Raw genomic sequence first — 14,410 nt, 5'->3', positions numbered from 1 at the left:
ATTTTTGCATCTATGTTCATCAGGGAAAGTAGTCTATAGTTCTCCTGTTTAGTGGGGTCTTTGGTTTTGGAATCAAGGTAATGCTGGCTTCATTCAAAGAGTTTGGAAGTTTTCTTTCCATTTCTATTTTTTTTGGAACAGCTTCAAGAGAATAGATGTTAACTCTTCCTTAAGTGTTTAGTTGAATTCCCCTGGAAAGCCATCTGGCCCTGGACTCTTGTTTTTGGGGAGATTTTTTTTTTATTACTAATTCAATTTCTTTACTGGTTATGGATCTGTTCAAAGTTTCTATTTCTTCCTGTTTCAGTTTTGGTAGTGTATATGTTTCTAGGAATTCGTCCCTTTCTTCCAGATTGCTCATTTTATTGACATATAATTGCTCAAAATATTCTCTTATTTTTATTTCTGCTCTGTTGGTTGTGATCTCTCCTCTTTCATATTTGATTTTATTTGGCTCCTTTCCTTTTTCTTTTTGGTCAAACTGGCTAGTGGTTTATCAATTTTGTTAATTTTTTCAAAGAAACAGCTTCTGGTTTCATTGATCTGTTCTACTGTTTTGTTGTTGTTGTTGTTGTTGTTGTTGTTGTTGTTGTTGTTGTTTTCGATAGCATTAATTTCTGCCCTGATCTTTATTATTTCCTGGCTTCTGGTGGTTTTGTGTTTTAGTTGCTGTTCTTTTTCCAGCTCTTTAAGGTATAAGGTAAGGTTGTGTATGTGAGACCTTTCTTCCTTCTTTAGGAATGCCTGGAATGCTATATACTTTTCTCTTTTAAGCGCCTTTGCTTCATCCCACAGGTTTTGGGCTGTGGTGTTATCATTTTCATTGCCTTCCATGTACTCTTAAATTTCCTCTTTAATTTCTTGGTTAGCCCATTCATTCTTTAGTAGGATGCTCTTTAGTCTCCAAGTATTTGTTACCTTTCCAATTTTTTCTTGTGGTTGATTCGAGTTCCATAGCATTGTGGTCTGAAAATATGCACGGTATGATGTCGATCTTTTAGTACTTGTTGAGGGCTGATTTGTGTCCCAGTATGTGGTCTATTCTGGAGACCATTCCATGTGCACTGGAGAAGAATGTATATTCTGTTGCTTTAGGATGAAAGGTTCTGAATACATGTGTTAAGTCCATCTGGTCCAGTGTGTCATTCAAAGCCATTGTTTCCTTGTTGATTTTCCAATTAGATGATCTGTGCATTGTTGTAAGTGGGGTGTTGAAGTCCCCTAATCTTATGGTATTATTATCAATGAGTTTATGTTTGTGATTAATTGATTTTTATATTTGGGTGCTTTCACATTTGGAGCATAAATGTTTACAATTGTTAAGTCTTCTTGGAGGATAGACCCCTTAATTATGATATAATGCCCTTTTTCATCTCTTGTTAAAGAGTGTAACAAGTCTTTAAAGTTTAGATTGTCAGATTTAAGTATGGCTACTCCGGCTTTCTTTTGTCAACCATTAGCATGATAGATGGTTCTCCATCCCCTTACTATTATGTGAAGGTGTCTTTATGTCTAAAGTGGGTCTCTTGTAAACAGTATATTAGATGGATCTTGTTTTCTTATCCATTCTGGTACCTTATATCTTTTGATTGGAACATTTAGTGCACTGACGTTTAGAATGAGGACTGAAAGATGTGAGTTTATTGCCATTATGTTGCTTGTAGAGTTGGAGTTTCTGGTGGTGTTCTCTGGTCCTTTCGAGTGTTTCTTGCTTTTGATATTTATTCATCTTTTCTCCCCTCAGAGAGTCCCCCTTAAAATTTCTTGCAGGGCTGGTTTAGTGGTCACGAACTCCTTTAATTTTTTTTTGTCTGGGAAACTTTTAATCTCTCCTTCTATTTTGAATCACAGCCTTGCTGGATAACGAATTCATGCTGCACATTTTTCTAATTCAGCACATTGAATATATCCTGCCACTCCTTTCTGGCCTGCCAAGTTTCTGTGCATAGGTCTGCTGTCAACCTGATCTGTCTTCCCTTGTAGCTTAAGGACTCTTCTTCCCTTGCTGCTTTCATGATTCTTTCCTTGCCTGAGTATTTTGGTAATTTGACTACGATATGCCTTGTTGATGGTCAGTGTTTGTTGAATCTTATGGGAGTCCTCTGTGCTTCCTGGATTTTGATGTCTGTGTCTTTCCCCAGGTTAGGAAAGTTTTCTGCTATGATTTGCTCACATAACCCTTCTACTCTTTTTTCTCTCTCTTCCTCTTCTGGGACCTCTATGATTCTGATGTTGTTCCTTTTTAATAAATCAATGATTTCTCTAATTCTTAAATTGTGCTCTTTTGCCTTAGTCTCCCTCTTTTTTTCTGCTTCATTATTCTCCATAAGTTTGTCCTCTATATTGCTTTGTCTCTGCTCTGCCTTATTCATCCTTGCTGCTGTGGAATCCATTTGGGATTGCAGCTCAGTTATAGCTTTTTTTATTTCATCCTGACTAGGTGTTACTTCTTTTATCCTTGCAGAAAGGGATTCTAATCTATTTTTGACTCAGGGCAGTATTCTTATTATCATGATTCTAAATTCTGGTTGGACATCTCGCTTGTTATCTGTGTTGGTTAAGTCCCTGGCTGTTGTTTCTTCCTGCTCTTTCTTTTGGGGTGAATTTCTTCATTTTGTCATTTTGAAGGGATAAAGGGAATTAATGAGGTAAAAAAATTAAAATTAAAAAAATATTAAAAGTAAAAAATTAAAAACAATACACACACACACACACATATCATACAAATGATGCTATACCCGAGGAGTGTTTTGGTCTGGGTGTTGAAAGGGGCTTGATAGATTAGAGCAAAAAAGAAGGAAAAAAAAAGGAAATAGTTTGAAAATTTGAAAAAAATGAATACATTGAAATAGAACACAATGAAATGATGGAAGTTAAACAGAATTTGAAAAAATTTACACAACAGTAAAAAACACAGTTGAAAAAAATTAAGAAAAAAATATTTAATAAAAATTGAAACTAAAAATAAATATTTTATCTTTCTGTATTCAAGAAAAAGAAAAGAAATGAAAAAGAGAAAAAAAAAGAAAACTGAATAGATGGACCAGGGAACAGACTGAAGTACGAATGAAATTACTTCACTTTCCCCTAGAAGTCAAAGTATGAAGTGTTTTATACTCCATAAACTAAGCAGGTGGAGAGACTTGTGTTCCCAAAGAGCGAGGTTGACCCAGCTGGGCAGGGCTTAGTGTAATCGCTCCGTTCTCCACTAGATGGCGCTGCTTAGCTTACTGGGGTGGATTGTTATGGAGCTTGTAAGTGTGAACGTGCATGCGCGGGACCGATGAAAATGGAGTCACCCAGCCACCCAGTCCCTAGAATGGGAACTCTGCCCGGTCAGCAATTGCACACCCGTCCTTTGTTTCCGGCTTCCTTTCACTCCCTGCTTTTACACTGTCCGTGACCGTCAGGTTGCCAGGTGGCACCTCCCTCCTGAGTCTTGTCTCAAAGGCAGCTGTTTTTCCTGACCTCTCACCTCTGAAGGACTGCGGCTTTGACCCGTTCTGCCCCTCTGCTGAACGGTCTCACTGAGCAATGGCCAGGTGCCGGCCACACCCAGAAACATTCGCAGGACCATGCTGCTGCCAGTGCCCAGAGACTGCTGCCGGGTGCCAGCCCCCCCAACCCAGAAAAAGTTCCCGAGATCGTGTAGCAGCAGCGTTTCCAGGATTACGGAAAACCACAACACACACCTGGCACCAGGCCTCACCCTTAATGACCTTGTTCCAGCACCAGCGAATGTGGTGGTTCTCCCGGGCCCACTGGGATCTCTGCCTGTGGGGAGTCCTTCCAGCAGGGGAACCGACTCTGCCCATGTGTCCCAAAGACTCCCAGACTTCACTCTGCGCCTGTGGATTCGCCCTTTCCACCAGAGCACCACCAGGTATGGAGCTGCAGAGTTTCAGACTTGAAACTGCGTTCCTTGTTTATAGAGTCTTAACGGAATTTAAACCCTCTCCTTTCTCCTTTCTCCCTTTTTAGTTCAATCCCTGTGGCTGTTTCCACTTTCTCTCCAGCTGCTTTTGGGGAGGGTGCTTTTCCTACACTCTCTCCCCTGTCTCCGTCCTCTCTCCACACACAAAAACAGCTCCCTGCCCTCCATGGCTTCTGTCTCCCCCAGCTCACCTCTTTGCGCCGCATACCTGCTGAACCCTGTGGTTCAGGTTGTGCAGATTGTCGTGTTAATCCTCAGATCAGTTTTCTAGGTGTGCAGGGTGGTTTAGTGTTGGTCTGGCTGTATTTCATGGACGTGATACACAAGAAACCGTCCGTGCTATTCCACCACCTTTGTTCCTCCCCCCGCCCACCGAGATTCAGTGATTCCGTGATTGTTAAAACCAAGCAGCGCACTCTGCATTTCTTCATCTCTGAATAAGTTTTCTCTTTGGGAAAGATGGGAGGAATTACTTCCCCAAAGCTTTTCATTACATTTATTTATTTTTATCCACATTCATTCTTAATGTGATTCTTCAGAACTAATCAATGTGCTGCTTAGACTTGAGTACAGTAAAAACGTAACTAATTTAGGTGGATTGGGGTACAGACCATCTGAATTAAAGTCTGAATTACATAACATTTTAAAAGCAATTCAATTTTACTGCTTTCAAATAACTTCAAAGTAACAAGACTGCAAAAGCATCAGTAGGTAAATGTTTTGGAGACCAAATCTGGTGATAAGTAAAAAGGAATTTTAATTATTACATTAATTGCTTGCATTTGAATCCTTCTTCCAAAGCGTCAACAGAAACGTAATTCCGTTAAATAGACTTATTGTGCTTCCAGTGTTATGTAACTTAGCAAGGGTTTATTAAACATCTATTATAAGAAAAGCACTGGGTGGGGGCGGGGAGGTTGATGGAAAAGTTTATAATCTTGTTACGGTGGTAGAATGCACACCAGTAAATCAGTCTCTGGCCGTTCTCTTTACCAGTTCACTCCCTTATATCAATTTTTTTCCCAGATGGGGCTAGGTAAGTTACACCTCAACCCTCAAACTACTGAGGGGACGGTGTGCCTGGGTGCTTGGATTTATTTCTCAGGAAATCACCATCACTTCCCAGACTTTTTGGCCTCCAAACGTCCTGTTTCTTGCTTTCACTGTTCCTCTCAACCTACCACAGCAGGACACTCCTGATCCTGAGTTACAGAAATTGGAGCTGATGAGGGCTCTGCTGCGTCCTGTTCCTCTTGTCAATGACACGGTGGCTAGTGCACCTCACACCGGTCCTGCTGACATCTCCTGACCAGTGGGTCATTGTGCCCACAAGTCCGCCACCTTTTCAGGCCTAACACAGAGCTCTGCCTCACACAAGCTCAAGTGCCTTTCAAAGATAGGCCACAGGGGACATTTCTGTTTGAGACCTATCAACCTTGTCCCTTTACTCGGTAGTAGGTAGTAAACGTCTGGGTGATGCCTTTTACCTGGTGTACCACAAAACTGAGCTCATATGATACAAAACTGAGGTTTTAGGGAGTTCAGAAACTCAAAATTTTTGCAAAACTGGGTCTAGGCCCATCAGCTAGCTATCCAGTTGATCCCAGTCATAGGATAATCTTAATCAAACGGGAGCTGATGGAGTAAGGAAGGGAGCCTGAGGAGTTCAGGCTACCAGCCAGAGGGGGCTGGACAAACCCAGTGACGCCAGAATCCAATGCTCATAGGCCGTTTCATTCACCCGTTTTACCATCGGTGATGTGTGTAAAGCTGGGTGTAGCTCTTCCCAAGTCACCCTTCCACCCCTTCAAGACAGCAGCTGGAAGGTGGACCACTGTGAGAGCACAGACACCGTGGAAGGTAGCAAATGCTCCATGCAAAGCGGTTGCCCCTGCACCCCAACCAGAGCCAGCTGGTGAGCGCTGACAGTGCACCGCTGGTGACATCTGGTCTCATGTTCGGTTTCACAAACTCGGTGGCCACCGTCCCCTGAGAAGGCACCACTGACACACTGCTGGCTCACTGACCTGGGCTCGGTTGGTATACAGCACCTTCATATCCCTCAGCTTCTGCAAACCCTCACTGTAGCACAGGATGGCCGCTTCATAGTCACCTCTGGCAAACGCTTCGTTCCCCTTCTGTTTTAGGGCTGGAGAATAAAAGTCATACGGGTGAGCTCTCCCCACACACGGGATAATTCTCTCAGACTTTATTCCCCTGGCTTTGGAACCCAGCTTTGAAGGTCATAGCTTCCATCAACCCAGAGGACATCTGCTGCCTGTTTCTCTACAGATGTTTTGGGATCGGCCTCTTTAAGGATTTTTTTTCCCCTCCAAACCTATCCCCAAGTCTCCTCAGTAGCTTCTCCGAAAAATAAATGTTTCTGGGGCATGTGGATGGCTCAGTCGGTTAAACGTCCGACTCAATTCCAGCTCATGTCATAATCTCATGGTTTGTGAGTTCGAGCCCTGCGTCAGGATCTACGCTGGCAGCAGAGAGCCAGCTGCTCTCTCCCCCTCTCTCTTTCTCTGCCCCTCCCCTGCTCTCGCTCGCTCTCTCAAGATAAACTGAAAAAAAAAGTGTTTAAGAAAAAAAATGTTTCTGCCTCAAAACTCAGAACCTCTCCAAGTTTGCCACAAAGGCCAAGTCTGACATTCAGTGTCTCACAAAGAGGGCCAAATAAGTCATTTTCCAGCAGACGTGGAGCACAGCACATGCCGCTGGGAGACACAAAAGGGCCAAATGCGTGTGTCCCTCCAACACATGCACAACCCCGTCTCTCTCTCCATTTCTCCTCTCCCTTCTCACATCTACATTTTACTGCCTGATTCTTCTTTTTCACTCTCCCTCTGTGCCTCAGGCCAGCCTGCGCACCTCACTTCCACCCTCCCTACTGACTGCTGAGCGCTGGTCTGCCAGGTCCGTCCCTGTGCTTTAGAAAGAGGTCTGGCTGTGGAGCCTGATGGAGGGCTCTGCCCTCTTCCCTATCTGCTGCAGCAGGCACAGGGAGCAGACAGCGCTGGCTTCTGCCTGGCCAGGCTCCACTGCCTCGAGACCATTATGAACCCCCAGCCGGGAATCTCGCTGAACTCAAGTATCAGCAGACAGACTCATGATCTTTCGGGCACAAATCATCCCAGCTCTTGGGAAGTGAAGATAGACAGTTACCATCTGCTAAGACTTTGTTCTCCCTTCTTCTCCTGGCACGTTCCTTTGCATCCAACTCCACGGATGCCAAGAAGGCTTCTGACAGCAGAGTAATTTCAAATATTAGAGAGAAAAATCCAGATATCATAATCAGTTCTTTAGCTCAAATTCAGAAGAAAGCTTCTTTAAAAGCTTTAGAGACACACACCTCATGCATATATATGTAGGCACACACTCCTGTGCACGCACGCACACGAGCGCGCACACACACAGATTCTGAGGCAACTAAAATGACATTTTCTTAATTTGACATTAAATGGTAATCTGTGTGGTATATTATTATACATGATGGCTATGTCTGTGCTTCAAATTTGAATTATGCCTTTGAAAAGAGTTTTTCTTTAAAGGTAGACTTTTTGTTCCATTTAGCATAATGAGTTTCTGAGCTGAGCAACAGAGAAGCTACCTGGATCCCTTCAGCAGCTAACAAAAAATTGGCTGATACAGAATAACTGAATTCAGTTTATAAAAGACTGTCCAGGAGAAATTACAGAAAAACCTGTGAGCACTGTTTCCTCTGACCACTAGTAAGAGAAGTGGCTGATCAGTAGGTTTTTGTTCATGGGTTGTTTGTAAGCCCAGAGGCTATAATTTAAGGGTCTGGAAGCTACAGTTGATAAACACTGATCCTAAACAAATAGGAAGAGAGATGCTGTCCTTACCTGAGTTTATTTCATCTGTATTCTGCAGGCACGGGTTATCATAAAAACAAAGAAACAAATTTCAAAAACTACTCTCTGATTTATGTGAATATACACCAAGAATGCAGATCTGTCACAAGTGGGGTGGTAGGGTTATTTCCTTTAACCGCGAATACTGAAGGGCCCCAAATTCTGAAGGCTTGCTTTAAATCAGTTCTGATTATGCATATGGTTGTTACAGGGTGAGCAGGTCAAAGGACCCCGGCTGTGGCTGTGTGAGTTGGAAATATGAGACAGGATATATTACCTTAACAGTACAGCTTAGATATGGTCTCAAGCTCAGGAGGTAGAGAGACCAAATTTTCATTAAAATAAACCTATTATTTTAAAGATAACTCAGAACGACAAAGAAAAAAAAATCAGAGTTTATATTTCCTTGTGGAAAATAAATCTAGTGAATCTAAAAAGCAAAAGACCACTTTAGCCTCACTAGGCAGTTTGAGATTAAACTACCACTTTTCTGCTTCAGTGCAGACCTCTTCTCTGTATCTGCTTATCTAACTCCAAAATAGAAAAAGAAACCTCAGGAGAAACTTGTGGAGGACTGATCATGGTCTTGTTCAGCGTGGTCCGGCATCCATCCTCCTCTTGGACTTCCTCTGTAAACAGCAGTCTCTTTTCTGTCTCTAGGACAGCTCTCTGTTGTACAACCGGGTCATCAGAATTCATCTCCTGAATTAAACTGGCTGCAGGAGAAATCAGATGTGAATCATTCAAATGAGGTCTTCAAAAGAAAAGACTCCATTCACTAGGAAGGATGGGGTAGCAGTCATGGGGAAGAACTTTTGTTTCTCCACCTTTATTGGCATATTATTGACGTACAACACTGTGTAAGTTTAAGGTTCACAGTGTGATGATTTGATCCACGTTGTGAAGTGATCCCACAATAAGGTCAACACAGCCATCTCCTTATGCAATTACAATTTTCACGTGCGCTGGGAACATTTAAGATCAACTCTCTTAGTGACTCTCAAGTATAAAATGCAGTGACTAACTATAGTTACCATGTTGTACATTAGAACCCTGCACCTACTCATTTTATAACTGGAAGTTTGTACCCTTTGACCAACATCTCCCCATTTCTTTGTTTTCCCTCCAGTTTTATTGAGAAGTAATGGACATACATCACTGTATAAGTTTTAGGCGTATTGCATGATGGCTGGATTTATTATATTGTTAAATGATTAGAATTGGTTCCATTAATATCCATCTTTTCTTATAGATGGGATAAAAAAAAAAAAAAGGAAAAAATTCTCTCCTTGTGATGAGAACTCTTAGGATTTGCTCTCTTGCTAACTTTCCCGTCTCTCCTACAGTGGTGTTAGCTATAGTCATTTTGTTGTACATCACACGCCTGACACCTACTGATCTTATATCTGGACGTTTGTGCTTTTGACCCCCTTCCTCCAACTCCCCCTCCCCCACCCTCAATCTCTGGTTAGCCACAAGTCTGATCTCTGTGAGTTTTTTCTTTTCTTCTTGTTCTTTTTTTTTTTTTTTTTAGATTCCACATATAAGTGAGATCACAGAGTACTTGTCTTCTCTGACTTATTTCACTTAGCACTATGCTTTCAAGGTCCACCCATGTTGTCATGAATGGTAGGATTTCCTCATTTTTTATGGCTGAATATCATTCCCTTGTTTATACATAGCACAACTTCATTATCCATTCATTCACAGATGGACACTTAGGCTGTTTCCATGTAAGTGATGCTGCTTTGAACATGGGGGTGCAGATATCCTTTTCCAGTTAGTGTTTTCATTTCCCTCAGATATATTCCCCAAAGTGGAGTTACTGGATCATATGGTATTTCTGGTTTTAATTTTTTGAGGAACCTCCATACTGTTTTCCACAGTGGCTATGCCAGTTTACATTCCTACCAACTCTGCAAGGGCTCCCTTTTCTCCACAACCTTGCCAGCATCTGTTGTCTCTTGTCTTTTTGATAATGGTGACTCTGAAGGGCATGTGGTGGTATCTCAGAGTGGTTTTATTTTGCATGTCCCTAGTGACTAGTGATGTTGAACATCTTTTCATGTGCCTGTTGGCTTTTCAAATATTTCTTTGGAGAAACGTCTATTTGGGTCCTTTGCCCATTTTTTAATTGGGTAAGCTGGTATGTTTTGTTTTTTGCTATTGAGTTGTTTGAGTTCTTTATATATTTTGGATATCAACCCCTTATCAAATACATGGTTTGCAAATAGCTTTTCCCATTCCTTAGATTATCTCTTCCCATTTCTTTTAAAAAATTTTTTTTTTAATTTTAAGGTTTATTTATTTTTCAGAGACAGAGAGAGACAGAGCATGAGGAGAGAAGGGGCAGAGAAAAAGGGGGACACAGAATCTGAAGCAGGCTCTAGGCTCTGAACTGTCAACACAAAGCCCGATGCGGGGCTTGAACTGAGACCGTGAGATCATGACCTGAGCTGAAGTCGGACTCCCAACTGAATGAGCCACACAGGCACCCCACTTAAAAAAATTTTTTTTAATGTTTATTTATTTTTGAGAGAGAGACAGAGCATGAGAGGGGGAGGGGCAGAGAGAGAGGGAGACACAGAATCTGAAGCAGGCTCCAGGCTCGGAGCTGTCAGCTCCAACACAGGGCCCAACACAGGGCTCGAACTCACAAGCTGCGAGATCATGACCTGAGCCGAAGTGAGATGCTTAAACTCCTGAGACACCCAGGCGCCTCTCTCTTCCCATTTCTTAAAGAAGGTTCTGAATGGAAAGCAAAAATTAGAGCCATTAGAACCATTGAGAAAAAATTAAGATCAGGATTTGTTTTGCCTGGAAGAAGCTGCAGGACAATTTTACCGTGGCCTTCAAATTACAGTTTTAAGGTCCTTATTTAATTCAGTGACAATTTGTGGAGAGCTTATTATGAGTCAGATATTATGCAGAATGCCCTCGATAATGATGAATAAAAAAGATGTTAACTTTTGAAGAGTTTCCCATCTTGTGTGGGAGACAAACAGGTAAATTTAGAAAGCACTGAGATGACAAAACAGCCCTTAAAGCCATCCTTCCTGGTCTTCACTTTACCGCCCACTCAGCTTAGAGCCCGTGGTCCATCACTAGGCCACCATCCTGCCCACATGCTGACGTCCCTTGCCCTTCCACCACACCTGCCAGACAAAACTCCCAACTCCAAATCCAACTCCCCACTTCTCTGGGCCTTTGTTACGGATGCAGAGTATTGACAGAGAAAGCGATGGACACCAGGGAGAACTGGTCCTAACTCAACTGCCCTGTCAATGGTGCTTGGAAATCCTACTGCTGGCCTAGTAGGATTCTGACCCCAATTCCAACATGTGCTTTTCCCCACACCACCATGGAATTCTGACACCGGCTGGGTGTCCCTACAATTCAGCTTAATTCTAACATTGCCTACCTGGGATAGTGTCAGATCCCACAGCTTAGGGGTCCGGTCCTATAAGACTGCCCCCTCCCCACCTCCCAGATGGTCACCTGTGCTTCTGCCCGAACATCTATAGATCAGAGGGTCCCACGACCTCTTCTTCCTCTGGTTTGATTAATTGGCTAGAGTGGCTCACAGAACTTAGAGAAACATTTTATTTACTAGATTACCAGTCTGTCATAAAAGGATGTAACTCAGAAGAGCCAGACGGAAGGGATTCATAGGCCATGGTGTGTGGGAAGGGGGTGTAGAAGACTCTCTGAGCGCACCCCTCTCCCAACATGTCCATGTGTTCATCAACCTGGAAGCTCCCTGGAAGCTCAAAAGGTCCTTTTGAGTTTTTATGGAGGCATCATTACATAGGCCTGATCAATTAAAAATCATTGGCCACCGCCAGCCCCTCTCCCCTTCTGAGAGGGTTGAAACTTTAGCACCAGGTTGGTTCCCCTGGCAACCAGCTGCCATCCTTAGGTTCCAAAAGTCACTCATTAACATAAACTCAGGTGTGACTGAAAAGGGTTTGTCATGCATATGAGGATGTCTTTGTCTGTCTTATCACTTAGGAGTGCCAAGGGTTTTAGGAGTTCTGTGCCCAGCACAGGGACAATGAACAAACATGTATTTCTTATTATAAGTCACAGTATCAGGGCGCCTGGGTGGCTCAGTTGGTTAAGAGGCCAACTTTGGCTCCGGATATGATCTCGCAGTTCATGAGTGTGAGCCTTGCATTGGGCTCTGTGCTGACAACTCAGAGCCTGGAGCGTACTTCATATTCTGTGTCTCCCTCTCTCTCTGCCCCTCCCCAACTAATACTCTGTCTCTCTGTCTCTCTCAAAAAATGAATAAACATTAAAAAAATAAATAAAAAAATAAATCACACTATCACATCCAGCCAAGTCATCCTGTCCTCCTCTCATGGACTTTAAAAAACTGCCTCCCATCAAGGGAACCCTTGTGCACTGTTGATGGGAAAGCAAACTTGTGTAGCCATGGTGGAAAACAGTTTGGAGGTTCTTCAAAAAATTAACAGCAGTGGGACACCTGGGTGGCTCAGTCAGTTAAGCCTCCGACTTTGACTCAAGTCATGATTTCACCGTTTGTGGGTTCGAGCCCTGCATCAGGCTCTGTGCTGACAGGAGCCTGCTTGGGATTTTGTGTGTCTCTCTCTCTCTGCCCCTCCCCTGCTCGCACGTGTGCGTGCGCTCTCTCTCTCTCTCTCTTGAAAATAAACATTAAAAAAATTAATAGCAATAATTGCCATATGATCCAGTAATTTCACTACTAGCTACTTACCTAAAGAAAATAGAAATGCTACTTTGAAAAGCTACATGCAGTCCTATGTTTATTACAGCATTATTTACAACAGCCAGGTATGGAATATCACAGCCATAAAAAAGAATGAAACCTTGCCGTTTGCAATGTCACGGGTGGAGCTGGAGAGTGTGATGCCAAATGAAATAAGTCAGTCAAGAGACAGACAAACACCACATGATTTCACTCACGTGGAATTTCAGAAACAAAACGAATGTACAAACAAAGAAAAAACAGAGACAAAAAAACCAGACTCTCAAGTACAGAGAACAGAATGCTCGTTGCCTTCCTACCTGTTTGGCCATCGCTGTTCAGTCTCCCTTGCTTGCTCCTGCTCTCCCTGTCCTACCTGCCTTGGAAACTGTGATCATCCTCAAGGCTCCGCCTGAGCCTTCTTCTCTTTTTCTCTAGCCTGTCCCGAGGTATTCCTGTTCTCTCCCACGGTTATAAGTAACATTAATGCCAAGTGCCCCCTAAACTGACGTCCCCAGCTCTGTTCTCTCCTAGGCTGACACTCGCACAGCCAACTGCCCTCTGAACATCTTCGCTGTCGTGTCTCACCGATCTTGGGCTGCCCATCCTCGTTCCCCTGAGGCTCTTCTTCCTCCAAATGCCCTCTATCTTAGCAGATGGCTGAACCACCCACTGGGCATTCAACCCAAAACTTTTGGGCCCCATTTTTTTTTAATGTATTTTGACAGAGAGAGAGACAGACAGACAGACAGTGAGTGCACGAGGGAGGGGCAGAGAGACTCAGAAACAGAGAATCCCATGGGAGCGCACAGCCTGATGCAGGGCTTGATGCAACGAATTGTGAGATCATGGCCTGAGCAGAAATCAGGAGTAGGATGCTCAACTGACTGAGGGCTCACTCTTGAGTCTTCATTCTCCCTCTGCCTCACAGCCATCAAACTCTAAGGTCATCGAGTAAATCCTAAATCCTAAATACATCTCAAATCCATCTGCCTGTGCCCAGTCCTGCTGCTCCAGCTCTACACCCAACCTGACTCCCTTCCCTGGCGCCGTGACACCCTCCTGATTGGTCTCCCAGCATCCATTCTTCTGTCCCCTCGTGTCCTCATGTCTACATCCAAGCTGTGGCCAGAGCGACTTCTCTACGGTGCAAATCTGATCACGTTCCTGAGTCAGCCCTCCAAAGGATTCCCACTGCTCTCGGGGTAGACGCGAATTCCATATTGTGGCTTCCAAGGTCTTCCCTGATCCGGCCTTTCTTGACTCACATGGGAGCCTTGTCTCCGTGATCTCTCCAGTCACATGCAGCTGTTTATGCCTTTAGTTTCTTAGAAGCACCTTGTTCTTTCTTAACTCCCAGCTTTTCTACTTATGTTCTCCCCATTGAGAATATTCCCTCACCTTCTCCCCAGTGCCCGAGTCCTACTCACACTTCAGATTTCTGCTTAAATCCCATGCTTTAGGGAAGCCTTATAAAACTCCTGTATGGAAGTGTGGCCCCCACCCCATTCCTATGCTGATGCCCTCCCCTCCCCCTCCCCCCCACCATGTGACTGTACTGGCAGAGAGCCTTTAAAGGTGGAATTAAGGTTGAATGAGGGGGCGCTTGGGTGGCTTAGTCGGTTAAACATCCGACTCTTGGTTTCAGCTCAGGTCATGATCTCGTGGCTTCATGGGTTCGCGCCCCGTGGCAGGTGGGCTCTGTGCTGGCAGTGTGGAACCTGCTTGGGATCCTCTCTCTCTGTCTCTCTCTGCCCCTTCCCCACTCGCTCTGTCTCTGTCTCGCTCAAAATAAATAAATAAACTTTTAAAAAAAGGTTAAATGAGGTCATGAGGATGGAGCACTGAACAACAGGACTGGCGCCT

The 14,410-nt window shown here is 43.7% G+C and overlaps 1 protein-coding gene across 4 annotated transcripts in view; it reads right to left on the bottom strand.

Moving 5' to 3' along the window:
• TTC12 (tetratricopeptide repeat domain 12) overlaps positions 1 to 14,410 on the bottom strand; it is a 54,362-nt gene that overhangs the window by 34,687 nt on the left and 5,265 nt on the right. For all 4 annotated transcript variants that reach the window (XM_058686745.1, XM_058686748.1, XM_058686747.1 and 1 more), the window contains exons 3-6: positions 8,365 to 8,528; positions 7,804 to 7,825; positions 7,103 to 7,180; positions 5,962 to 6,083 (exon numbers count right to left, since the gene is read on the bottom strand). In XM_058686745.1, coding sequence (XP_058542728.1) covers positions 5,962 to 6,083; positions 7,103 to 7,180; positions 7,804 to 7,825; positions 8,365 to 8,528 — 386 coding nt within the window. The remainder of the gene's footprint in view (positions 1 to 5,961; positions 6,084 to 7,102; positions 7,181 to 7,803; positions 7,826 to 8,364; positions 8,529 to 14,410) is intronic.

Source organism: Neofelis nebulosa, chromosome 10, assembly GCF_028018385.1.
Source record: "Neofelis nebulosa isolate mNeoNeb1 chromosome 10, mNeoNeb1.pri, whole genome shotgun sequence".
NCBI classification, from domain to species: Eukaryota; Metazoa; Chordata; class Mammalia; order Carnivora; family Felidae; genus Neofelis; species Neofelis nebulosa.
This window is presented reverse-complemented; position numbering and strand designations above follow the sequence as displayed.